The 27,274-nt window shown below is 42.5% G+C and overlaps 4 protein-coding genes across 9 annotated transcripts; all 4 read left to right on the top strand.

Moving 5' to 3' along the window:
• On the top strand, positions 1-3,078 carry LOC118223270 (tumor necrosis factor ligand superfamily member 13B-like). Its single transcript, XM_035409568.1, has 6 exons — positions 1-304; positions 444-555; positions 899-955; positions 1,322-1,434; positions 1,590-1,740; positions 1,925-3,078. The coding sequence occupies exons 1-6, from the start codon at positions 71-73 to the stop codon at positions 2,038-2,040; spliced, it is 783 nt and encodes a 260-aa protein (XP_035265459.1). The 5' UTR covers positions 1-70; the 3' UTR covers positions 2,041-3,078.
• Positions 3,079-5,799: 2,721 nt separating this feature from the next.
• LOC118223268 (transforming growth factor beta activator LRRC32-like) lies at positions 5,800-10,650 on the top strand. Of its 2 annotated transcripts, none has more exons than XM_035409563.1 (2): positions 5,800-5,975; positions 7,093-10,650. In XM_035409563.1, the coding sequence occupies exons 1-2, from the start codon at positions 5,850-5,852 to the stop codon at positions 9,067-9,069; spliced, it is 2,103 nt and encodes a 700-aa protein (XP_035265454.1). In that variant the 5' UTR covers positions 5,800-5,849; the 3' UTR covers positions 9,070-10,650. The 2 variants fall into 2 exon arrangements, with proteins under 2 accessions (XP_035265454.1, XP_035265455.1); XM_035409564.1 differs by having other exon boundaries at positions 5,892-5,975; positions 7,149-10,650.
• Positions 10,651-12,576: 1,926 nt separating this feature from the next.
• LOC118223269 lies at positions 12,577-18,763 on the top strand. Of its 3 annotated transcripts, none has more exons than XM_035409567.1 (8): positions 12,577-12,951; positions 13,162-13,300; positions 13,860-15,009; positions 15,503-15,618; positions 15,890-16,068; positions 16,711-16,865; positions 17,078-17,151; positions 17,462-18,763. In XM_035409567.1, exons 1-8 carry the CDS (start codon positions 12,826-12,828, stop codon positions 17,542-17,544), a joined length of 2,022 nt encoding a protein of 673 aa, XP_035265458.1. In that variant the 5' UTR covers positions 12,577-12,825; the 3' UTR covers positions 17,545-18,763. The 3 variants fall into 3 exon arrangements, with proteins under 3 accessions (XP_035265458.1, XP_035265457.1, XP_035265456.1); XM_035409566.1 differs by having other exon boundaries at positions 15,485-15,618; XM_035409565.1 differs by having other exon boundaries at positions 15,482-15,618.
• Positions 18,764-19,744: 981 nt separating this feature from the next.
• On the top strand, positions 19,745-27,274 carry LOC118223267 (gap junction beta-1 protein-like). 3 transcript variants are annotated; one of them, XM_035409561.1, is made up of 5 exons: positions 19,748-20,229; positions 20,339-20,477; positions 20,749-21,176; positions 22,432-22,788; positions 24,275-27,274. In XM_035409561.1, the coding sequence occupies exon 5, from the start codon at positions 24,289-24,291 to the stop codon at positions 25,117-25,119; it is 831 nt and encodes a 276-aa protein (XP_035265452.1). In that variant the 5' UTR covers positions 19,748-20,229; positions 20,339-20,477; positions 20,749-21,176; positions 22,432-22,788; positions 24,275-24,288; the 3' UTR covers positions 25,120-27,274. The 3 variants fall into 3 exon arrangements, with proteins under 3 accessions (XP_035265453.1, XP_035265452.1, XP_035265451.1); XM_035409560.1 differs by lacking the exon at positions 20,749-21,176 and having other exon boundaries at positions 19,748-20,477; XM_035409562.1 differs by lacking the exons at positions 20,749-21,176; positions 22,432-22,788 and having other exon boundaries at positions 19,745-20,477.

Here is a 27,274-nt window from a genome sequence, read left to right as displayed (position 1 = left end):
CTGCCCACGCAGTAACGAGAGAGTCAGACATGTGATGCCATCTATGTGCCTAAAACTAGTTTGATTAATCATGTCTTGGTGGATTTCGGTGAAGAATGTCCTCTCCAGGAGTGCAGCCATTACTCAGTACAATGTCTCGATGTTTGTGACTGTGGTGGCGTTATCCCTCAGTCTCATTCTGATTCATGAAGTCAGTGTTTTAAGAAATGATCTGGAGAAACTCAAAGGGGAAATTTTGTTTCACTTGAGCCAGTCTGCTTCAGTAGATCTCCACAGTGGACAGGGTATTCCTGAGACATGGGAGGTATGTAAGGTGCTAACTGCAGCTTCTGTTGCAGTTTTTAAAACATGTTGTGAAAATATCTTTTTTTTAAATGTTATTTTGTGTAGAGAGGATGGTGAATAGTCATAGGTCATTTTGTGTGTTGACTGTTGTCGTTTAGAAATTAAGGTCAAGTTCCTCTGCTTTACGTCATACAAAAACCGAGAGAGGTCGGCAAGATCCACTTAAGACTTCCTTCTTGAGAATGAAGCGAGAGCAGGGTGGCCATGTGGGTGAGTGCTTGTTTCACAACCGCTATGCTGATGCGCCTGGATTGCTCCATGCAAAACTGTGCCTCCCCTGTCAGCTAACACATGGTGGTGACAGTTGTACTATGAGTCGCACTATGAGACCACAAGCTTTATCATCCTAGCTGTGCGTGTAAAATGGTTGTGGTGGTAAATTGAACCACTGTTAGGTTCTTAGTGACGGCAGAAGAAAATTTCCACCGTTCTTCCTGGCACACCAAGATGAGTCCCACTGAAATCGTATACTGTTCTGCTGAGTGGACCATTAAACGGTCAAGTAGGAATATTTAACATATCTACCTTTAACGTCTCCATCTTCTGTTCACAGCACAGCGGTCATTTCTGCAGCTTATTGCCACAATCAATGAAAACCTAGTCCTCAGAGGTACGCAGTTGTTCCACAATGGTCCTTGGCCTTCCCATTGTGCCAGGCCAGCGCTAATGCTCATCCCTGAGTGACTTTTTAGAAGTGGCTGGTGCTGAGACTTGTTTTTGCATGTTTGACTGAGAGGCTATGCTGAGCAGCGTTTGAATAACAACCAGTGAAGATGAACATTAATCAGTATTCATCAGCCACTCCCCCAGTTGAAATCAATACTTTCATTCAACCTCTAGTTGGTGCCTACGTTTTTTATGTTTTACAATAGGTTTAAGTCCTGACACAAAAAAGAGGTTTTGTATCAAGTTGCATTGCTATTGTTATTGAATATACTGTGATTTCAAATATTTCCTTTTCTGGTTTTGTGCACAGATAATGTGACAGTGATTCCTTGGACTGTTTCTATTCAGAATGGGGAAGCGGTATCATCGAAAGACAATAAAATAATTGTCCAGCAAGATGGCTATTATATGGTGTTCAGTCAGGTAGAGGAACCACTTTTTGACATTACCACACGGTGCTATCCTATCGCCATTGTAAGACTGTGAAACTCCGTAAATGCCAATGATACATTACATTAAAAATGGAAGTACATGCATGCTGTAATGATGACCTTTGAGACTATTGAACCCTGCACCAGGTCCTGTTCCACAACCCTGAGGTAGTCATGGGCCATTTGATCCGCCGACGCAAGTCCAACGTGTCTGGAACGGAGCAGAGATTTACGGACCTGTTGCGCTGCCTTCAGGAGATGCCCAAAAACAACTGCGCCAACTCCTGCTACACTGCAGGTGAGCCCTTTGACCTCTGAACTCTGATCTCTGAACCAAGTCTAGGGAAAACTAAAAGTGTTTTGATGGATATTTGAAGGAGAGACAAACAATATCACAATACGAATAAAAGTATTTAAAAAAGCATTCGGTGCATGCATGTGCACTTGAGTTTCTACTTGAACCCGTGTCTGTCCTTTAAAAGGCATTGTGAAGCTGGAGCGAGAGGATGAGCTAGAACTGGTGATTCTGGATCGACCTCAGGCTCAGGTTGCCATGGAAGCAGACTCGACCTTTTTTGGAATGATACATCTCCCCTGAGAACACCTGCACAGAGCCACGCCCCTCCCCGCCTCGCCGTGGGTCTGAGAGCATCACACCTGCGTAGTAGCATGCCCATCCCCAGAGCATCACACCTTCACAGCGCCATTTCCCAGGGCACCATAACTACAGTCTCTTTCCCCTCTGGCCCTTTTGATAGCCTATTTCCTCCAGATAGCATTTTCCTCCCAACTCCATGGCAGGAGCCTACTAGCTAGCATCAGTGAGAAATGTGCCTCTCCTCTGGATGGTGCTAGGTCCCTCTAGTAGCACCGCGAGGACTGTGGAGTTCTGTGGAATTATCACTGGTGCAAGAGGAGCGCTTGAACTGCAACCCCCTTGGAGAACAGGTCACACAGTAGGAGCCACAGATGGTAATTCTGAATTGTGGAGAGAGAGAGAAAAAAAAGTTTATTCCCTGTTTTAATAATGGTCTGTAAAAATAGACTCAGTGCATCTGTGTAGAGTATTACACTATTTACATGCTTAGCTGACACATGTATCCATGGTAACATCACTTTGTGCGCAGCTGGATATTTTGCTTGTAAAGTCTAAAGATGCCTGTAAAATCTGAAAGCGTTCCAGCAGAATAATGTTCCACACGTAATGTTACTAACCAAAATGTAGTTACGTGAAGGAATGCTATTTCTGAATACTGGTGAAAATTGATGTTTCTTTCATAAATGTCTGCAATCTGCAGTAATTTTACTGATTTCTATTACAACCCAAAATATATATTTTGTTCTGCTGAAAATCTCCATCTGATCTAAGATTTTGGTTATAAGACCTGTTGCTTGTCACCAGCACAGTAGAAATGAGCGATTATATACTTTCCTCTGTCAAGTAAGGACCTGCGTGTGTCTGTTGGTGGCGTCATTCCGGGGGCAATGGAAACTGCACGGCAGGAGGAAGGTTTTACAGGGTGAAGGATAGGCGACTTTTCCAAATGCAGACGGTGCCATGTGTGTGCACGCATTTATAAACAATGCTTTCCACTATCTCCTCGTATCGCAGTAACATGATGAAAATTGTGTTTGAGAACGGTTTTGAATTCTTGATTTCTAGGACAGCAGGGAGATTCCTCAAAATAACTTTTTTGAGAAATGACATGACCCACAAATGCCCGCAATGTAACTAAGGGGGATTTAAATAATGAGTGTGTTCTGTGTGCGCCTAGGAAATGTGGTTTGTGTCGTGCAAACTTTGCGTGTGTGAACATCCAATCAAAAAGCTTCCATCAGCCAGACAGCTGTGGTGGGAAATAAAAACAAATATTTACAGTGGGGCCGCGGGACTGTTTGGGAAAGCGTTCCAATTAATGTCGCGTTAAACTATTTTGACAGCGTCTCCTAAACATTAAAGAAAAAAATGTGCCCTTTATTTATAGACTGGAAAATGTTTACTGTTGAGTCAGGGGATGGCTCTGAATTCAGAAAAAAAAAAACATTTTGTGTCTGTAAAATGACAAAAACACAAATTTATTGGGTGTCGTGACACCACAAGAAGTAGGGGGATCCCCAATGTCCTGGCAAAGTTCCCAAACTTGCCTCAATAATTCCCTCCCTAACATCTGAACTGCATCCCCAGGTGGTTGCCACGCACTGATGGTTGAGTTGAGTTTGTCTGCTACTATTTGAAGCACTTTGTTATTGTGAAACTGGACATATAAATAAAACGGACCTTGACAGAATTAAAACTATTATAACCAATTTTATAAGGCATGTATTAATATTTTCTGTAGCTTGAAACAAGCTATCAAAAAAATGGTAAAGGTTGTCATGGGCGGTGAAAAGCAATGTCCTTTAAAAGCACCTATTTTAATGTATAATATATCATTACTGATTGCCATTTCACTCAACTTGCTGTTAAATGTGACCACAGGCCTTCTGTTTTTTTTCCCACAATCCACTATACCTGCCCTCAGAAATTCCAGCCATCTGATGTAGGAGGATCACATGACACATCCACCTGAATCATGTCCATCTTCTCTGAAAAATTTGTCAAAACCACCAAGCCCTGACATTTGCATAGAATATTGCATGTTGCAAATCTAGAGATTCCAATTTTTCGCATTGATGTCTCATACAGAGCGTCATGGGTTACACGCATATTGCAGAAGTTTCGATCCGTTGCCTGCACATTCTCTCAGAGCACTGTTGGCTCCAACAGTCAGTTGTGATAAGTAACAATGAGATTTTCTCAAGTCTGATCTTTGATATACCAAAACAGTCTGTGCCTTTTATTACACTGTTAATACCTTCTAGATTATGAGCACTGTGAGAAGGAGCATTGGTGCCAAAGCATCGTTCCTACCCCCGCAGTCCTTGCACTTTCATTTCAGTTAATCCCATGATTAGTTCTTTACACATTCATAATCATATTGGCCAGGGTTTTCAGACCCTGCCAGCAGTGTCTGTGGGTTTTCAGGGTGTTTCAGCACTTGAGCGATAAACGTAAGTCACTGACTGGCTAAATTAGCCACTGATGGAAGAGAAGCCACAAAGACACTGCAGGCCTCCGGGACCTGGAGTTTGGCAGCCCTTATATAGGCAATGCTCAATTTACAGGATTGAAAACAACAGAAAAAAAGAAAAAGAAAAACAAATGCAATCACTTAAATGGTTGGACACTGCCTGGCTTTGAGGGTATCGCCACGATGCACAGTGAGTCTGATGGACGCTATCTCTGGCTCCCAGCACCCTGCCATGTCACAACAGGAAGGTGACTTGTCTCTGGATGTCAGCTGTTGGCAGAGTGCTTGTTGAGGGCCTGTCTTTTCTGTTATGCCTTCAGTTATGCCGCGGGGAACCCTCCTCTCAGGGGAAAACCACAGGCTAGGCCAGCTGCTCTGGTACCCCTTGCCTGTCTCAATGAGAGATGATTCTTTGGTAGTTTCCATAATTTACATTATGTATTGTACATCAGGGGATGCCCTGGGTTTGTGAACGTTAATGCAAATTATAATTGTCGGTGTGCACGTGCATGCGCATACATATTTGTGAATCTTTGTGTTGTGTGTGTGTGTGTGTGTGCATGTATGTGTAGGTTTTTGTGTTGTGTGTATATCACACAGTGTGTGTATGCATATATCACGTACTGTGTGTTATTTGTGAATGTGTGCAGGGTTGTGAGGGTTTGTGCGTGCGTGTGCACATTTGTGTTTTGGTGTGTGTACACGCATATGTGTGTGTGTGTGTGTGTGTGTGTGTGTGTGCGTGTCTGTATGTTTGCACACGCCCCCCCCGCTTCCCAAGCTTTCATCAATTTCATCTATTTCTGAGTGTCTATTTATTTGAGACTCTCGGATTACCTTGCTGTCTGCCTTGTCTGTACCCTTTTTCATTAATTGTTTTTCCCTTCTATTTTGGACACTGGGATGGGGGCAGGGAGGGGTTCTGTTATCATTCTGTTATCACAGGAGAGCAGCCGGAACAAACAGGAGATGAATGGATCTGTCCGGCATGGAAGGGAAAATGTTCCCTGCCTTCACAACCCAAAGTAACATTGGCATACTAGCGATAAAAAAAAAAAAGGAACAGCGCAAAAAAAGTGCTGTTAGTGACCAGATGAGAGAGAATTTATTTTAGGTTAGGTCAAAATTAGAATAAGCAGAAATTTGACTTGAATTTCTGACTGCGCTAGTAGGGTGAATGGAATCAGCACGCATCACTTCCTCTCCATCACTCCCACGGTCTGGGAGTTTTTTTTCTCCCCCCCCCCCCCCCCCCGCTTATGATAACAGAGCTATAAACGGAGACGCGGGCCACTGAGCTGCGAGGCATGTAGCCTGGCGGTAGGAGAGAGACAGGATGACCGCCGGCACCTTCATCTGCGTCCTCCTCACTCTGTGGTCTCGCTCGCGCGGTGACTCCGGCGCCTTCCGCGCGACGCCCGAGGAGCCCCGCGCACCTTCGACTCCACCCGGCTGTGTGAAGGTAGGCCTTCACGCGCTGTCTCCACCTTTTACACCTTCTAGCCACCTTTTCACATACGGCCAGTCCAGTGAAATGAAAAGTTCTAGGCAAAGCAGTGCTGTTGTAAGGACGTGCGGTGTGTAGGGCAGACGTCTCAGGTCAGGATGGATGGGGTTCTCAGTTTGAGGAAGGGATCACAGCTGGCCCTCTGTAGAGAGGTCACTGGTCTATAAACACAAACAAGAAGGAGCAGATGGGAGACAAGGGGAAGGCGATGGAGAAGAGGTGAGAGAAATGGGAAACAAATTGAGAGGTAAAAGGGAGATGAGAAAGGGATAGAGAGGTGAAGAAGGTAGTCTGAAGGGGATGCCGGAAAGATGGATAAAGGGTAGGAAGGATGAAAAATTGATGGAAAGGAAGATCAGTGAAGGGGAAAATAGGTAGAAAAAGGTATGGAAAGGTGAAGAAGAGATGGAGGAGAAGATGTGGAGGTGAAGGAGACATTAAAGGGAAGAGAAGTGAAGGGGAGATGGAGGGGAGGGGAGGAGAGATGTTGGATACTAGCCACGATGTTGCAGATGAGGTATGTATAGATGTCTCTAGTTTGGGGTACCTTCATGAGGGTTATCTGGAGGCTTCTCTCCTGAATCTTAATTTAAATCTCTAATATGAATGCAGTGTACCTTCTTTCAAACCTGAGGAAAAAAATGAAGCCACTTGTACCTGTTGTTGAAATTTGTTATGGGATGAATGCAAATTCAGTACAACTACTATTGTATGTTCTTACAATATTTTACAATATTTCATATATTTTGTGAATATTTGTGATAATTTTGTCCAATCTCAAAACATAACTATGGTGTTCTTGAGAAATATATTATTGAAAAATATCGCGCAGTGTATGTTTTCCTGATTGAAATACTATATAGTGAAAGTAAATTGGGTTTTATTACTGGAATTCATACAGTCTGCATTCGTGGATATATGTACTGTATGTACTATGTGTGTATGCGTGTTTATATATATATATATATATATATACACTACTTAATTCTTTTTTTGCTGAAAATAATTCTTCAAAGAATGTAACTACAGAACTCATAACAAGCATCAACAACATTTTCTGTACTTACAACAGGTCAGTCCTGAGAAGCTGTCCTGCAGAAACCTGAATCTGACCTCCGTTCCCACCAGGTTGGATCCGGGGCTGCGGAGACTGGACGTGTCCTACAACCGGATCAGAGACATGGGTGTGCTGGAGCTGAGGGCTCTCCAGGAGCTGGACGCCAGTGGGAATGGCCTGCGATTCCTGCATGAGGGGACGTTCCAGAAGATGTTCAGGCTGCGTGCACTGAACCTTGCAGGCAACGCTCTGAACGAGAACGCGGCCTCCAACTCCAGAGCATTCTGGGCCCTGCTTGGGCTCCGCAGCCTGGACATGTCCTCCAACGCTCTGAGCCAAAGTGCTGCAGAGCTTTACTTGGACAGAATCTACTCATTGAACCACTTGAATTTCGCGGGTAATGCCCTCACCAAGCTCACGTCCTCACTGTTCTCCAGGAGCCACTACCTCAGGAGCCTCGACATGGAAAACAACCTCATCCTGGACATTGAGGAGGGCACGTTCGAGCCCCTCAAGAGGTTGGTCTGGCTGAACCTGGCCGGCAACAACCTGGCCTGCATATGTGATTTCAGGCTTCATGGGCTCAAGTTCCTGAACCTCAGCAGGAACTCCATGGAGTTTTTCATCACCCACCGTAGTAATGAGTCATACCAACTGGAAACACTTGACCTGAGCTACAACAACCTTCTCTATTTTCCCATACTCCCCAAAATAAATAATTTGAGATATCTCCATTTGCAGAACAACAGGCTGGGCATCTTAATGCCAGAAAGGTCCGTTACAGAAGCAAGCTCTCTGTATGAGGAAATACATTACAGTACAGTAGGCAGCTATGAGTTATATTCTAATCAGAGCCTGGAGCTGCTGGCTCACTTGGACCTGAGCAACAATCAGTTAGCGTCTTTCCCTTCTGAAACATTAAGCCACTTGCCTTCCCTGGAGGCCTTGAACATGAGCAGCAACTGCCTGCGTGATTTTGGCCACAATGTCGTCCCAAAAAACAGCAGCCATTGGGGCACCCAGCAATCAGAACGCCTCCCCTCATTGCGCTCCCTGGACCTTCAGTCCAATCAGATTCAGTCCCTCGGACTGGCTGAGGCCCTGCCAGAGATAGAAACGCTAAACCTCCGGAGCAATCTGGTGAACCCATGCGCTGGCAACGAGTCTGAGCCTTTGCAACTGAAGAACGTCAATGGTGCCCCCTGTGTCTCATTCAGCACGATCAAAACTCTGAGACACCTCAACCTCGGAGAGAATGGTATCAAGACTCTGTTCCCACACACGTTCCAGCACACTCCTCTGGTGTCGCTGGATCTGTCTGGAAACCAGGCCATGACGATGGTGGGAGGAGCCCTAGAGGGCCTTCAGGGGACCCTGGAGATGCTCAGCTTCTCTGGGAATGAGATGCAGGGCTCAGACCTCAGTCTGCGGTGTTTGGTGAAACTGAGGAGACTGGACCTGGCCTGGAACAGGCTGGAGGTTCTGCCGGACCTTGTGAGCTGTTCCCCACTGCGGGAGTTAGATCTGAGGCACAATGCCTTCACCTTTCTGGACGGGCGTCTCCTTACCGGACTGGCTTCACATCTGGATGCTGTCTTAGTCTCCGGCAACGCCTTCAACTGCTGCTCCGCTGGGTGGCTGGAGCTCCTGCGCGGGGCTAGGGTTCGCATCCGCGACCTGGATGAAGCCACCTGCTTCTACAGCCGCAACGGGGCCATGTCTGTTCGTTCGCTAAGTGACCATTCCAAACTGTGCCGCCCCAAGCCAAAACTTGTTATTCCGATAGTTACCCTTCTCATTGCCGGGTTTCTGTCCCTCATCATCATCTTACTCCTGGTTAAAGGGGCCTCTTGCAAAAAATGCTCTTCTCTCAATATGAAAAGCAACAAAGTTGCTTCAATCCAGTACCGTAACAATGAGCAGCCAGCTGCCCCAGTGGCTAAAATCAACATGTCTGACAGTGAACTCAAGTACGTGGAAGCTTCGACGTAAAAATATGAGCAATTTGCTGCTGCTGAGCTAGACTTCAGTTACATTGTTTTCAATGTCTAGGGCGGGGCTTCCCAACCCTGTTCCTGGAGATGTTCAACCTAATGTTTCAACCCTAATTTGGCATGCCTGATTCGACTTTGTGATGGTCTTTTCCTCGTCTTGTCCATTATGACAAAATCAAACATTTTTAATATTATCGTGAGTCTTTAGTCTTGGCTTATACGTTTTGTGATGGCCAACGACACAATTTATAATCCGACACTGCCAACACCCAATAGGTGCTCTGTCTTTAGCCCTGTTCAAAAGGAGTTAGTATTGCAGGATAATGTCGGTCATGTACCTATTTTAATCATGGCACATCAGTGATTTCAACGGGCAGTCCATACGGGAAAAGCCTTTCCCTTTATTACTCCCCAAATTTACTGAGGGGACATGTCTGTTTGGCTGTTCCCCAGTATAGGCCTATTCGTCACACATTCCTACCAGGGGGAAAAAAACACAACACACGCATAACATTATAAAGAAACAATGTTTTTTCTTAAAGATTTTTTTTTTAAATTTTAAACGTAAAAAATATGAATATATGTAGCTAATTTGACAAATCTTACAAACAAATATATATGAAATATATTCTATAAATAGGCTATACATAGCTGTAGTATTATGAAGTATTATAAAAATGTAAAATAGCTGTAATTCACATCAAAAATTGACAGATTTGTCCAGACATTAATAGAATTATCGGAGGATCTCAGTGTTTGCAGAAAAACAAACAGCCGGAATTATTATTTGTGTGCTCACTGACATGGTCGTTCCAGATGTGAATTACGCTGCTAAAAATTACAGTATCTGATCTTTTCTAGTTAATTGAATCCCGTCTGAGCACTGGTGTTTCCAACACGATGGAGCTAAAACAAAAAAAATCTCCAAAATAATATTGTTGCAATCTTATAATGTGCGAAGCTGCATGATTCCCAGTCTTTGCAGACAAACGTGTGCACCTGTAGGACTACAAACCCATGACTTATGACAGATTGTTGTTTAATGTGAAGGTGTGTCAGATTTTAGTAATCTAGGAGCTGTCTCGTATATGGGAGGAATACAAGCTGTGTGCTACTGTACTGGGCTAAACAATGCATGCATTTGTGTGTGTGTGTGTGGGGGGGGGGGTTATTTCCATTATGTATAAGCTTTCTAGAACCAAACAATGCTAATCATAAATATGCTATGACAGCCTGTCAGTGATTACTGTACTTCCTGCACCACTGTTCTTCCTTCTTGTTAGTAGGGCCTAACCACAGATATGCCTGTTTTATTTGATAAGCCACTTGAAGAAAAGCATGGACTTGTTTTAAAACAGTTTGTGTTTACTGAAGTCACCTTATATGCTGTTGAAATATATATATATATATATATATATATATATAAACAATATGATGTTGTTCATGTAAATAATATGATGTATGTGCAGCTAGATGAATGAAAAGCTGTGTTGATGTTTTATGTTAAGTGGTAGTTATGGTCGCTACCCTAAAAATATATTTTTATCCAATTAAAATTATTTTTACTTACTCATCACAATTTTTGATGTCCGTAATGTTCTTTTAAGACATTGTGTATTAAGCAAGTATACATTTCTGATACTGATATTTTCATATTTCATACACATACTCAAATATTAATACATATTTTCCTTAACTTGACATGGAGGTTTATACTATACATACATACAATAACATTATAATGCTACAAATTCCTGAATGAACGAATTGAAGGTGGACTTTGGAAGCCCACCATAATTTATTGGATTCTTTATTAATTTAACTATGATAATTATCCTCATTACTTGCCCCACTTCTCTACACAGTCACATAGATTATATAAATAACATGTTTAGAAAAGTGAGGAAGTCACTTTACTGCTAAAATCATGCTGCTTGCTTGTGACAGAAATGACATGGTATTTCATATTGGGGTTTTCCTGCAAAATCCCCCTTATATATAGTAAAACAAACCCCCTTTAAATAGTTTCATAGACTGAAATCATGTGAACACCACACCCACGCATGTGTGCATACCCTTCAAAATACAACCAAATATCAAGTTTTCAAAAGAAGAGAATGCTGACTCTCTTTCCCCGAGAGTGATACTTGACTGAATTTCAGCCTGATGGCTCATTAATTCCTATCAGGTCATGTGATATTAAATAGTATAGCATTGCACAATATTATGTTTCAACGTTAACATTAGCTGTAAAAATTACCCCACAGGGTTCAATAAAAAGTATATCTTATATCTTATCTTATCTTATACACACACACACACACACACACACACACACACACACATATATATATATATATATATATATATATATATATAGTATAGTAACATGTTTCAACAGTCTGGGGATGGTGAATACGTTTTTGAGATAAAGTACCAAAATGGCCCCTGTCTTAGTATCATTTCATTTATATTGTATAATGTATAGAAACCTTCCTAAAGTCATTTTTTGGTATATTTTTAGTTTGAGAAATTGCACAGGTGTGTATTAGTCTAATCTCTGAACTTTCACATTTTGAGAATGGTGTTATGCCTTTAATATATGGAAAATACCATCTTTCCAATGAAATTTATTCATGACATTTAACACAAGAATAGATATTACAATGCCCATGATGATCATAATCCCTATTTAACAGTGTAAGTGCACTAGTGTACGGCCTTCTGGCTCTGAACAATCAAAGTTGTACATGAAAAGAAGTGAACATTTAATAGCAGAAAATGTTTTAAATGTGTTTAGTTCAAGAGCCAGATGCTCCAGAGTGTTCATTGTGTTCTTAAGAATATAAAATTATGTGACATTTATTTTAAAAAATGACGTGTAGAGTCCCAGTAAATCTGAGTGCTAGCCAGAATGCCTGAAGACAGTGCTGTTGCATCAGTTGTGCTTGGTCTGTTACCACCACCTAGTGGGGATATGCATTTGTTCGGTGTTTGAAGCTACGGATTGGAGGGGAGGGTTTTTTGAAGGGTTTTATGTGTGAAATATTGCTCCTGTCAGTTCGAACATTTATGTTATCCAGTAGCCTATTCATTTATGATATTGCCAAAACAGCAAGCCATGAAAATAAAACTAAATTCAGAAGTGAAGAAACTGAAATTGTTTTACATTAAATAAGTATGTGAATGAACTAATTGTTGAAACGATTGCATGTGTTATTCCTAGTTTTTAAAAATAGTTTGCTGAATTATGCCATCCTTTTTTGTATTTTAAATAAAAGGGGTTGGTTATTGCATGCATTAAGCATGTTAACTTGGGTTAATTTTACGACTTAAAATCCATGAAGGCATTTAAAAATAATAATAATAATATCCTCACAGTATTCTTTACTCAAAGCACAAATATAAAAAGCAAACACTATTTTAAAATGACAACAATATCTGGGGCCCAATTAAAAAATATATTTAATTCAGGTTGACAGTCACGTGATGTGATTGACCGGTGAAGACGGTTGCAAGAAGGACACAGTTTGGGTGGTTGGGGTTAAAATGCCGGGAAATTTGGAAATAAATCGTAGAAGTGAATCCATATGGATTAGCTGACTTTATCGTGATTACCTAGCTTTAAAGAAAGCAAATAGTTATTGCTTGGTGTTTTATTCACTATCTTGGACAATTTAAGAACTTAATTGAGTTAGACCGCTAGCGAGCTAAACTATAGCCACTTTGCATTCTTCATCTCCCGAGTGTAAAAATGGTAGTAGAGCACCAGTTTCAAGGTAGCTTCAGCGTCACCAAAAGAGTTCTTATTTACAAACTCATAATCTTGGAACAAATCAGAAACACGCTGGAGAAAGAACTTCGAACTTTTACTGAAAAGGTAATCATGCAGTTGGCTGGCTAGCTCGTTCCTGTATGTCAAATCGCAAACTTCAGCGTTATTGCTTAAGCAGGTAGCTAAGATCTGTGCCATATCAGTAATATAAGCCTAAGCATGATTTTATCTTAAATTTTGCAAATAATCGTGAACTCCCTTCTTTTGCATGACCATTTCACTGTCAAAATTATGATTATGGTATTTCTTTTATAGGTAAACGAGGCGGTACAAGACTTTCTGAACATGACCGATGCAAGAGCGACACAGGACTGCGCCGAACTTATAACGACTTTAAATTTAAAATGCAACATAATTCAACAGCTTGCAACATTTTTCCAGGAGCTTAAATTGGGTAAGTCGCATTTTAATTTGTTAAATAAGTAAAACTATTTGTTTTTGCACATTTATAACCATTTAAGTGGAATATAGAAAACTCGAATTGGAAGAATTTGAATTAAAAATAGCCCTCATCTGGTTTCTCTTTTAATATTTCTTGCTTTTCATATGTGTTTGAAAGTGCTACAGCGTTCATTGATAAGCACTGGGGGCAGTGCTCCATGGAATTACATGAAATCCTGCTCCAGTCTCCCTTTTTTAGAGGCAGTTCACTGTCAGTATCCAGGGGGTTTGGTTTCAGTTGTAACCATGAAAACCACACCCCGGTTAACAACACTTCCCACTCTTCCAGAACTGGAGACACAGCAGTTTCATGGGGCATTGTTCTGGTTGTGTATGTGTGTCTTTGTGTGTTTTTTAAGGTTACAGATTTTTAACAAACATTCTTTCCATTTCAAATTCCTGTTCTGTTTTCCCCATGCTGGATGTTCCCTGATGGATAATGTTATTTTGGTCTGTTCTGCCAGTCAGAGATGTTTAAATTGTGCATATGGGCATTTCTCCTTCTACTGTAGGTATAGAGCCTCCGTGTGGTTTAAAAGTACCTGCAGTAACAGAAACTCTCTGTCCACGTGTTTTAAGTTTGCCGATGTCATATTGCACGTCTGGGAGCAGAGAGATCAGGGTCTCTGACGTGCTTCGCTTCGGACCCATGTTGCAGAACGCTCTGATGGCGACCTCTATAACGAATGCAGTGCAGACATTTGGAGCTATGCTATCTCTCCACCATATACAGATGGCCCTGGCCACTCAGTCAGAGATGGTCCTACGCTCTGCTTCCTCAAGTTGTGCGCTTAACATTGAGGTGTGCGATTCACTGTCTGGAGACAAGAGAGAAAACATACCAGTGGCGAGCGAGAGAGGGAGTGTGTATCCACTTCAGGGACCAAGACACCACCCTGGCCTGAAGAATGTTTTTGAGGATCCACAGGAATTCCCTATACAGAAGGTGCATTCTGTGGTTCAGCACATATCTCCACAATTCACGGAGTGGGGGCAGGGGAACTGCCTCAGGGTTCAGCATCAGAAGCAAACCGCATCTCAGCTAATACGCTTCATAAGGAACAGCGGCGACAATGAGGGTCTCGTGCAGGTCACGTTCTTCAAAGGGAAACCCTCGGCAACGCCACGGCAGCATGAGGTCACGGATAAAAAGGCGGCAGACAAGGAGAGCAAAGTCCCAGTTAGTTTAGAGAAACGGCAGTTTTCCAGCCTGGTTCCCGTGTTCAAACCGAAGGGAAACGTTAGCGCTGGCTGTCTAATCTACAGCTGTGTTGTGGCCACTAAACGCGAGTTGTGGGACGTCGCCGATATTTTCACCGAGGGTGCCAGTGACGTCTCTGAAAAGCCTCTGGGGCAGGAGCCAGAGTCGCCCGTCGACAGCTGCGGCGAGTCGTACTTCGAAGTCCTGGGAGTGTCGCGGCAGGGACCCTCGTCCGCGGGTCAAAGCCGGCTGTCTGCAGCTGTGAAGCCCGATGTCGGCAGCGGTCCTCCTATCGCGGGGCCAGCTCCCGTGAGCAGAGTCGACGCTGCTGTCAGAATCCCCGAATTTAAAATCCGCAAATTTGAAGAGATGGAAGTGACCGTCTCCCACGTGGTCAGCCCCAGCGACTTCTTGATCCAGCACGCCAGCTCTGAGCTCCAGCGGCTGTCTCAGATGATGGAGTAAGTTGTTAATTTTTCATGTTTTTGACTTTTTTTTTTTTGGAAATGAGTTAATGTGTTAGTAAATCCCTGGATTGTTTTTTTTCTCATTTATTTGTTCATTTGTAAGGGACAAGCACAGAAAACATTGACAATTGTAAATGCACTGTCCAATGTACTATGCATGTGTTTCTAGCCAAGGCTAATTCCCAACATGCAGTTATTTTCATAGAAAGTTCTGCTGAATCAATAATTAAGTAGACTAACATTCATCATAAGATTGCGTAGTGGATTAGACCGATGCAATTGCAATGCGTTTGCTTTGTATTACAGAGAAGACAGTGGGGTTTCCCCCTTTCTTTTGATTGACTAACAGTTTAGCTATTTGGCGAGTGGGCAGCATTGATTGGATCCAGGGAAACTGGCCTCTGTAAAACGGAAGTGCAGATGTGCCATAGAGCCTAACTGTAGCTGTTTTCTGTGTCCGCTGCAGCAGTAGTCTTAAATCCCGCAGCTCTCTCGCGCAGATGAACTGCGTTCCAGACATAGGCGCCTGCGTCGCAGCCTGGTTCTCCGAGCACAAGCTGTGGTGCCGCGCCCAGGTGCTCAGAATCTGCGGCATGCAAGCAGGTGGGGCCCGAGTAAAATATCTTTCTATTAGTGTAATTACATGGCACCTTTCATATCTGAATGTAGCCAAAACAGTGAAACAAAAGATAAAAACAGAAAGGCCAGAAAACAAATTACACACCATTTGAAAAAATGCCATTAGAATAACTCATCGAATCACCAGGAAATAAATGGTAATGATTACCTAGGTCAAATACAGTGTATGTAATGAATGTTAAAAAAGTATCGTTGTGGAGGACTGACCATGCTGTGGGCCCCCTGCTTGTTTCAGATACCAGCCAGACTGTGAGTGACGGGGAGGGGACGGGGGCAGACGGGAGGCACATTGAACTGGAGGTGCGAAGGATCGATTTTGGGGACACTGCCCGTCTGCCCCTGTACCGCCTCAGAGAGCTGGACGCGCAGACGGCTGGCGTGCCGCAGCAGGCCCTGCAGGTGGCGCTAGCGAACGTGAGCAGTTCCGCATGCACCAAAACTTCACTTTTTTATAATTGGATGAATGAATCATTTGGAATGATTCATGTTCTGCAGTCTGAGTTCTAATAAGAGCCCTGAGAAGAGAATACAGTGTAAGGTCCTCAGATTGCTGCGATTACAGGTTACAACAGTAGTGGGTCATTTCTGTGGTCCCTAGTTATCAGTGACTCACTGGTTTTATCCGATATTTTACTATGGAAGCAAAGGGCATAACCGATGCATGAAAGTCAGTGATTAACAGACACATTTTCAGCTCCTGTCATTACACGGTTCACAAAGCCTCGCTCTCCCACTGTTAATAACAAGCTATTGGCTGTCCAGACTCAAGCCATTTTAAGAAGTAGTGGTTTCCTCACAATAGGTCTGGTATGCACCTGAAGCTATTTTTAAAACACAGTATATTTACTATATTTCAGTTTGAGTTATTGCAAATTTTATGAGCTTTTCAGCTGTGGTTCAGATCTTGCAGGTGAAAACTAATAAATGATGGAATTATTAGCTGGAGTAAAACGTTCATAATTATTCCTGGAGCAGACACAATAGGCAGCAGAGGAGTTTTGGTGAAACGCAGAATTGGCTGATAACGTAGCTTTCGCTCTCCCGCTCGAGCTGCAGGTGTCTCCAGTGAACGGGCAGGACTGGACCCCAGACGCGGTGGACTGGTTTAAGGACAAAGTGAAGGGGAGGACCCTGTACGCCCGTCTGTACCCCCAGGGGAAAGACGTCAGGATAGAGCTCTTCATGGAGAAGGGCAAGATTGGGGCGATGAGGTATGAGGGCTTCACAGACACGTCTCTCTGTTTGACAGGGCGACTCTGAAATGCTTTGGACCAGGTATGTGCCCTTGTCGCATAAATTTTGCCTTGAATGGAAGATAATAATATGGACTCATGGCAATACGTTGCAAATGCATGCATAACATAGTGTTACTGTACTGTGGTTAAAAATTGCCTAATGAAGGCCTTGTTCATCATTGTTTCAGGAGGGGCTCCTCGCTGTCTTTGCGACTGGCCCAAAATGGCCACGCCCACCATGATAACCTGAAACGCTGGAAAGGTAAGCCCGTGTGTGTTAGTCATGAAGAGACCACTAGAGGTCAGTGTTGTCTCAGTCTACGTCCCCCTTGAAAAAAATTTTAATCTCAGTTTAGTGACATGGATTGTATAAGTGAAGTTTTTATTTCCTCAGTATTGACCCTCATTCAGAGTGACTTTCATAGCTCGTATTCATCTAAATTTACTGAAGTGTCTTAGGTGTAGTGACTTTATCGAGGTTTAATAGCAGTGTACTATTCCAGACCTGAACCCTGCTGCCTCTTGTTAACAATCCATGTTTCTAACTGCTGTGCCATCCATTTGCTGTGCAGGCAGTGTCCTACAGAAGACCAGAGGGAAGGCTTCACAGTGGGAGAAACACCTCATTTCATGTTATTCTCAAAACAGGAAATGACACTTACACTGGAGACAAGCTGAAGATGGCTTGTGTGTTTAAGCGCTTGTGTTGGGTGTGCATGTTCAGTTTCGTTTGTCAAGTGCCACAATAATAATCCCTTCCCTGTCTCTGCTAATGGACAGACATTGAGACCAACTGAGGTTCAATTGCATATTATATTTTGTAATTTTGCTAATTTTGACTTCAGTTAGTGTTTCCATTTTGTTGTTCTGTTATACTTGCACATAATATCTCAAGTGTATAGGTCACAAACAAAAGTGAGAATTTGTAAGATGGCATGCCTTTATAAGCTACACCAGACCGACAGTATGATGTGAAGTCACTTTTGTGAGTATGGTGTGGAGACCTCCACTCTCACACATAGTAGGCGGTAGTAATGCACCTTTGATTGGTTTACAAATGCTCAACACTTTAGAGGAACAATGTTGAGCGTGATTTTCCGCAGCTAATTTCCATAGCAAGAAATGTTGTACGTGTGTAACAACTTTATTTTTTATTGAGAGGCAGAAAGGAAGAGAGAGAGATGGAAGAAAAATATTGCATGAGAATCAGGATATGTGACTGCTTAAATTCATGGCTGAAGAATTCATTGACGTTTAACATTTCATTTCTTGCTTGCTGCCTTCTGGTCAGTCACAAAGTGCATGTAAAATGAGGTGGGAAGTTTTTCTTTACCCAACTGCCTTTTCCGTTTTCTCTTGGAATGCCCAGTTGTTTGTATTTAATGCTGTAGCCTCTGTCGGAGCGCCAGAAAGAATGCGTTCTCTGAAATGTGAGCTGTTGTCCGCCATTGCTCCTTTTCACCACCTAAGCTTGCTCAGACACGGGGTTTGAGGACGACACAAACGTCTGACTTGTGAAGGCAGACTGCAGGCAACCATTTTGACCAGAGGGGGGTCACTGTTAAACACTGAGATTTGTCCTTGCCCAGGCAACACTATGGCCAGTTACGCCCCTGCCTGCACTGCTGCTGGCCACAGTGCAGCACTGGCTTGACCTGGATTCGATACGGAAACAGCGACTTGATTAGATGAGCAAACCAGCAGCCCGAGCAGCTGTGCATCTCTGTTGAAAGTTCGCGTTGTGAGCTCACCTATGGAAGAGTGTTCCATTTTCACGTTTATTTCAGGATTCTGGGTGGTGGTGTTCTGGGGAGTACTGTACTATACACAAGGAGCCTAGCGTGGGACCACCTCGTTTTATTGGATTCCCTGCTACTGTGTTGAGAAGCTTTTGTTTCGCATGGATCTACATGTTAATAAAGATTCACTGCTTTTGTGGAGGTTTTCCTTCCTGTTTTCCTGTTCTGGGTCTGCTCCTTGGTTTTGTGTGTTTGTATTTTCCTTACACAGCTGCATTGTTTCGCAAAAGGTGGAAAACCCATGTTAAACTATGTTAAATTCAACATTTTAAGGCATTAGTGGGTTGACTTAATTATGGAGAGCACATTGTGGATAGATTCAGAAGTGTGTAATAAGGTCTATCTTATAAGTTCTATCACCTAGTACACTTTGTTCACTGGTCGGAAAAAATCTAGATATAGGGTATCTGAGACTTGCTAGGTGGGGGGTGGGGAATTGAAGGCAATCATTGGCTGAATTAGTTGTGCAATGAACTATTATATCAAAAACAAACATGAATTTCTAGAGTGGCTGGCATTGTATTTGCCTGTCCTGAAGAAATAATCCGGTCTTTATGGTGAGTAAAAGACTCCGCTTTCCTCGTCGGGTTTTGATGCAGATAATGCTGAAATATAACGTTGGAAAAGGGAGTTTTGTCTGCTGGTACGGTTTATATAAGATACAAAAAGGAAAGGCTTTGTTTATCTGAGTTCTATAATTATTTATTTACCAAAAGTATTTCAGGCTACCTTTTATATGATGTATAATATCGAATGTATTAAATGCGAGAGTTTACACTGACCTCCAGCAGCCTATTTCAATTTTTATGAGGTAGCCTACCTCGACAAAGCCGGAAGGTTAAACGATTTTGTTAATTCCATTCAAAGGCTGGCCATATTTGAAGCTTCTAGACTTGTCTAATAGGAGCAGTAAATACCTACAATGTCTTGTTACAATCCATTTGAGCCATGCTTGCATTGAAAAGTTTTTTTTTTTCTTTTTAAAGTCAAACTTAATTTCAAAGGTCAGTTAAACTAGCGGTAGTAAGCATGCCCAGTCTGTCAGCAGTGTTTGTTGCTTTTAATTGCTAAACTATTGTAGATTGGGTTAAGGAATGATCATTGATTTAATTCAGCTATTAATGATTTTGGTGTTAGCTGCAAAATGTTGAATAACGTAATGTAGAATAACGCTTTGATATGTTCAGCACAACAATAGGCTAATTATCCCTGGTAGGCTAATCGTAACCAAGGCACCTTGAATGTTCAATGCGTATTTGAACAGTGATAAGCCTACATTTCGTTACACAAAGTGCTTCAGAAAACTCTCGAATTGTGGGCAGCCGATTGTGCTGCACGTCTCCAGGAACCGCGGCTAACAGAAGGAGCCTTGTTGACTTTGCAGTAAAACTGGACAAATGTTTATATGCATCTTTACAAAATGGGGGCGACCGGATCAGCGGCTTGAACAAACTCGGCAAAACAGGCGGGCTATAGCTAATGACCATCGAAAGAGCTGTGACCGCGGCAGACGCACATTTGCAGTCACTGGGAAGCTGTGTGTGAGTGAGCGAAAGATTGCAATGTGCAGAATTTTCAGAATTGTAGTCATGATGGAATAGTGACCCGTGTCACCCAGCTCGACAGAGAAACGTGGGCCTTTTCTTTCAGGACTCTGATGTCTGTCCGCTATGTGTGACGTACGAACCACACTGACCCGCTCGCCCTGTCCCGGGCCGTTTCTACGACAGCAACATCCCACAGCTGGAACGCTGCCCCCGGCCCCACGTTGTTTCAGCACCAGCGTCTGGTAAGAAACAAACTTTCCACCATTCATGCATTGGCAGTAACACACTTTAAAACCATTGATTGTCTTGACATTTACAGTCAGACTGCAGACATTGTTTTCAAAACCCTCTCCTACAGACATTTACAAGGGTTTATGCCTTGTAAATACCACTCTTGTTTTTACTGACAGCATTCTAAAAATACAACAGCATAAAAATAGATTATGCCGAAAATAGGTGGCTGTCCATGATCCGATTCTTTAATCGTTTTTTTTTTTCACTTTTTCTTGTGAGGTGACTCAGGCAAAAAGCCAGCGGACAATACCATTTTTTTCTTCTGGAACTTGTCTTGGATTCATGTCAAAAACACCCTTCGCATCCCTTGTCTTCCATAGCACAATAAATAATGCGGGAAAGGCCGTTTTGTTGTGTGTGTCCACACAGATTCTTTCTTTGGCTGGGGGTAGGCGGAAATCGAGGCGTTTGATCTGAATTCTAAAGAGTTTTGTTTGCCGGGAGAAAGGGCACCATTGTATGTAAATAGTTTATATAAGAGCATATGACTTCTGCAGCGCAGGGTAGCGGCTAGTGTCAGGGAATTCATTTGCAATTTTCAAAGGCATGGTGTTCTCCTCAACTGAGCCTTTCACTAAAAATAGGCCCACTTTTCGGATGTTTATCCACACATTTTTGGATGTAATTGAGAACCACCTCACCTGAAGGTAACAAGTTTTCTTTTCTATATAAACTGACAAACAGTGGAAATATGGACAGAGATTTTAGGCTTTGAACTTTAACTTGAGCATTAGACCTTTGGGTGCTCAATATCAGGTTTGGTGACCCACAGGAAGCACTCAAGACTATAGGCAAAATAGTGAGCACAGATTGGCTGAATTACCTGTTCTTATCACCAAACATTCTAAATGTTCTTAAACAGAGTGGAGGGGTATTAGTGGTTGCTTGGTTTCAGTGGTGGGGACCCGTCTGATATACTGTAATTGCAATTAAAGGATGCTAATGTGATTATAAGATTTTATTTGAGGACAGAGAAGTCCAGAACAGTTGTAGGAAAAACAAAAACCCCTCTGTGGAAAACACATTACCACACTGTTTCCATCTTTGTAAGTGGTGTCCTTTTCCACTGTTGCTTGCCGATTCAAACATTTAGCTGACCAGGCTAACTGTGTTTTTGATTTTGATAGTGTTTTTTTTTTTGATGATATGGAATTTTTGTGGTTTAAAAATTCACTGATGCATTTTTGCTTTAATTTTAGTCAAAACTGATTAGAGGGGATTTGAAACGGTCTGGGTTCATGGTGCTCATTGAGATCTGCATACTGACACTTACTTTTACTGCCCGAGAATCTGTTTCTGCTGCTGCACAGTGTGGCTCTCATCCCCTCTTTTGTCCACCACTCCCAAAAACACCTGAATGAGGTGTAAGGACCACAGTTGATCTTTCATCGTTCTAGTCTGTCTTTCCTTTGATCTGACATGTTTACCAAAATTTAATGAGTTATGTGAAGAGGTTTCTATCTGTGATGGAGTTGAGAATGGCTTCTAATTTAGTGTGCAAGGTTGCAGTTTGGTCCTTTTGCATTAAATTACAGTGACTTTGCCAGTGTGGGCCAGGTGACGTATTACATGTTGATGTCCACTCTTAAGCAGGGCAACTGCAGACAGGGCTGCTAGAATTTGGAAAGCTAGGCCCAAAGTTTTTGGACTGAGCCCAGACACCCCAGTGCACCTCGGGTCTGTGGCGCCAGTCAGTGCCAGGGCAATGAGGGTGGGGTCTATGACACGCTGGTCATGTGGCTCGGATACACTTCTGCCATTGGCTTCAGAACAGGTAGTCAGGTGACCACCCGCATGGTACATGACCCCGCCCCTCACTTTTAAGCAGTCTCCAGGGCATCGAGACGATTCTGTCATTCTCTTGTTCCCTCGTTCTCTCATTTTGGAATTTTCCCTTGTTAGATGTTCCTTGATGTCCTGGCTGTGCTGGCAAGTCAGACCCAACGAACACCCAAGTTTCCTCTGGCATTGCACAATGTTCCTGACAACCTGCTGTGGAAATAACCAGAATTTATTCAGGAATCTTCTCATGGAGTATGATCTACCTGAATGACACACTTTCTGGGAGATTGTGGGATTTTAATATCTTTCCTTCGGAGGCCTGTTGCGGCTTATGTTTGACAGAGATGAACTGCATTGCAGGTTGTTGCTGACTCATCTTCGGAGGCTACAAGGACTAAATGGTTTTTCAAATTTAATTGGACAGTGTCTAACAGAAATACCATCTTGATGCCAAACGTGGGAGTGACCTTTGAACTTGTAAGAGGAGTTTATATCCTAACCTTTCTCGCAGTCAATGAATTTAGGGTCCAGGATTAGTTTTAAAATCACGGAAATGTTTAGAACACTTGGATACTGGAATGAAGTATCTCTGAACATTGTTAAGAGTTCATTGGAAAACAAACCAGCTACAAACTGTTCTGAATTCACATAAGTAGAATCAAAATTTTATTTTGACTGAACATCGTCCTTCCTTCTTTCCCGTCTTTTTCCAAGTAGATCATTGTGGTGAAAAAGCATGACAAAACTGTGATGGATGACTATATAAACAAGCACCTGCAGGGAGCTTTAAATATGCGACGTAGCAAGTCTAAGACTTACCATTGATTAGAACAAACATTTTTTGTTTGAATCAATAATTAAAGAATTTATGGAGGTTTTGAACTGTTGGCATACTTTTCACGAGAGAATATTTTACTGGCTGCTATAAAGCCAACTTTGTTTTAGATAGAGCCTAAAGTGCAGATGGAAGTCAGTCAGTGCTGTGCAATTTGCTATATCGATATGTCTTGCTAGCCGTGTCGTATTACTAGTAATTCTAATGTGGTTTGATGGTGTTACTGGGTCTAAACTCATTATACAGTGAATGTATATGTATGAATACTACATTGATAATTATTTAGTTGTCAAAACAATGACATTGATTGTCGTGCAAATGCTTGTCAACAATGGAAAATATATTGTCAAGTTATATACAGAATTATGCACAGCTTTATATTTTATAGACAGAAATATACAGATACTGCTGCCTATAATACCTTAGATATTTTCATTGTATGAGCGATAACTCACTGTCAATAATTTTGATTTGTTCTTATCACCCCCAGGGTATTTTGATATCCTGTTATGCAAAATGTGCATTCCTGTGCATTAGAAAAAACAACATTGATGCCTCCATATTTGCAGTATAATTAGTCAGGGTGTAATGAAACATTGATCCATCAGTGCATTGCAATGCAAACGTCAGGCTACAACTGCACTGATGTGATGTATAAATCGATTCGTATCGCGACGAATCATTCATTTACATGGCTAATTTTTATTTAGGTAGATTGAGGCACTGAAGTTAATAAGCACACTCGTTAACTTTGGAAGTTAGACTTTTTTGTTTCAATGATATAGATTTCAATGATATTGTGAGTGTCGGTGGGGTGGGGTGGGGTGAATCTGTCAAATCTAACGGTCACTTTCTAATCGTATCGTCAATAATTGTTACACATCATAATAACATTGTTATAAATGAAGATAAATTGTACTGCATCGCATCGTTGCTCAGAGTATCACTATTGTATCGTATTGTTATCAAGTTGTATCGTTACACCTAGTAATTAGTAAAAGAGAAAGAGACACCTGTGCTATTCAACATATCAATTAGTCTCTGCAGTAATTGTATACCTGGAAGCATGCAGGGAATTGTTACACACACACGCACACACACTTATTTTTTTCTGTTCCTGCGTTTCAGACCTGGAAGCGAAAATGAACTGGGCGTCCTTTTATGCCGTGATCAGCGGCGTAAACAGGCACTCCACGGGCATCGGCCGCATCTGGCTGTCCGTCCTCTTCATCTTCCGCATCCTGGTGCTGGTGGTGGCGGCCGAGAGCGTGTGGGGCGACGAGAAGACCGGCTTCACCTGCAACACCCAGCAGCCCGGCTGCAACAGCGTCTGCTACGACCAGTTCTTCCCCATCTCGCACATCCGCCTGTGGGCCCTGCAGCTCATCCTGGTCTCCACCCCGGCCCTGCTGGTGGCCATGCACGTGGCCCACCGTCGCCACGTCGACAAGAAGCTCCTCAAGCTGTCGGGCCGTGGCGCCAGCGCCAAGGACGTGGAGGAGATCAAGAGCCAGAAGTTCAAGATCACCGGCGCCCTCTGGTGGACGTACATTGTTAGCATCGTTTTCCGCATCGCCTTCGAGGCCGCCTTCATGTACCTTTTCTACCTCATCTACCCCGGCTACAAGATGCTGCGGCTGGTCAAGTGCGACTCGTACCCGTGCCCGAACACGGTGGACTGCTTCGTCTCCCGGCCCACGGAGAAGACCATCTTCACCATCTTCATGCTGGCGGCGTCGGGCGTGTGCGTCCTGCTGAACGTGGCCGAGCTGGCCTACCTGGTGGGCCGGGCCTGCGTCCGAAACCTCCGGCGCACGGAGGCCCCGCCCAAGGGCGTGTGGCTGTCCCAGAAGCTCTCCTCCTACCGGCAGAATGAGATAAACCAGCTGATCGCCGAGCACTCTCTCAGGGCCAAGCTCAGCGGAACCCGCCGGAACCCCGTGGACAAGGAGGAGAAGTGCGCGGCGAGTTAGACCGCGTGGCCAGAGCCAGAGCCCGTTCTGGGCTGGCGAGCTTGAACCCCGGGGATCGAACCGTCTCTCGCGCCCCTCGTATAGCACTACCCAGCAGTAACAGCCGTCCGTCCGTTTTTACTGACGGCACCATGGTGGAAAACAGCCTTGTTCCTTCTACCTGGAATATCTGTTTGAAAAACTGGGAGGAAGTCGAGTTCAGAGTGAGGAGGCTTTTCTTGCTTCACAGCAATTCATGGCCATTCACAAAATGTTTATTGAGGAATATTTCATGACTTACAAAGCACAGAAACTGTAAAAAAAAACAATCTTTTTAAAGACGGTATTCTTAAATGCGCTGTAGAGTAACTATCACTAGTGTCACAGGGGATCACAGTTCTAGAAAATGGCTCATCATTTATGAGCGTGCTTTAAAGCTGCCTCTGTAGTCCATCAACTGAAAAACATTCCAAGATTTTAACTAAATGTTCTTTAGTGATCTGTCTCAACATTAGCGGCAAAACTCATTTTCTCATTTTCCTGGGAGCGAGTCTATATAAATGCGACTAGTTTTCCTCCAACTCCACTCTGTGAGCTTGGCTTTACTGTGCAACGTGAAAATAAACAGCTGGTGACACCACATGTTTTGGAGGAGAACCACAGATGTCTACACTCTCTAAGAATCAGCAGTGGGATTTGCACATGAACGAGACGGTTGCCGGTAATTGGACTTCCTAAACTGGGGTGGTATTGGATGTGTTCAGCCGCACCCCGGGTGGTAAATTTATAGGAGAAAAAACAGCAGAATAAAACCTTCAAAGCTTGAATTCTTTGCAGGAAATATTTAATAGAAACTACACATATGCAGTCCATTTCCTATGTAGGAATTACAGAGCAAAATAATCAGTGCAACAAAAACAGGAAATCAAACAGGAATTAACTATAATAGTAAGAAAGCAAATCAGGTTGAAGAGATGTGATTTGTATGAAGGGAGCTTATTGTACATTGAGCATAACCACTTTCTCTCTACACTGATGTTGAAAAACTGGCTGTGAATTCAAAGCTGCTTCTCAGAATCTAAAAGATTGTTTCAGTAATCTATGATCTCCAAAGTGTTCCAGTTTTTTTAAACTAAAATGACACTCAACAGATTTCAGAGCCAAGAGACTCTATATGTATTATGTCACTCCTTTCATTGACTATGTGCAGTGTTTGAATGCTTTCTCCTCTTCTGAAGTGATGTCAGAATAATATTTTGCCAAATTCTGAGGCTTTTGTTTTTTCTTTGTGATATTGCAGTTAAAACACATTTATGAAATCTTGTGTGTGTTTTTCGGTTCAGGTCACAAAGAATAATTTTACCCATTTTGCAAAGCATGGCCAAAATAAGACATTTGTCATACCTGTCTCACATTGTTGTATATTCAGGTCCTTGAGGGCCCCAGTGTCTGCAGGTATGTGTGGTTTCCATTCAATCAGCTGCTAATTAGGGCCATAAGAAGAAGGTGTGTGGATTCTTTCGCCAATCAACAAGTTACAATTACAAATTACTGGTGCTGAAGCACAGACCAGCAGACACTGCAGCCCTCCAGGACTGGATTCTGATACCTGTGGTGGAGAACTATGACGACTTTCAATTTAGCACATTATCAATATATTGATTATTTTGTGTGTGTGTGTTGTCAACTCTGATTTGTCATCACTGATTAACCTGTGTTTGCCTGTTTAACTGCATAATGTTTTAACTACACTTAAAGAAAATAGCAGTGTAAATAGGATGTAATGAATTGGAATATGTGGCAATGTTAGAATGGACGTGTTAGAATGTTAGAATAGTATAGGAGTGCTTCCATTATTTAATGCTCAACTGACTTTGATGAACTATTGACTGTGTACTTGAAAATAAATAATGTGTACTATTTAAAAGGCATATTACATATTTATCACAGTGTATTTCAAAATTATACAGGTTTTGGCTCAGAAATGGAAGTCAGAAATGTAAATACCAAAAAACCTTTCAAAATATTTTGTTAAAAAAATTATTTTCTGTACGACACTAATGTCCTACTGAGTCATTTTATTTTAAAAATCAATAGAAGTACCTTATTTACAGGGTACAACCTGTGATGACTTGTTTGTTATTAACAATTACAATTAAAATATAATTTAAATTCA

The sequence above is a fragment of the Anguilla anguilla genome, chromosome 3, assembly GCF_013347855.1.
Source record: "Anguilla anguilla isolate fAngAng1 chromosome 3, fAngAng1.pri, whole genome shotgun sequence".
NCBI lineage: Eukaryota > Metazoa > Chordata > Actinopteri > Anguilliformes > Anguillidae > Anguilla > Anguilla anguilla.
This window is presented reverse-complemented; position numbering and strand designations above follow the sequence as displayed.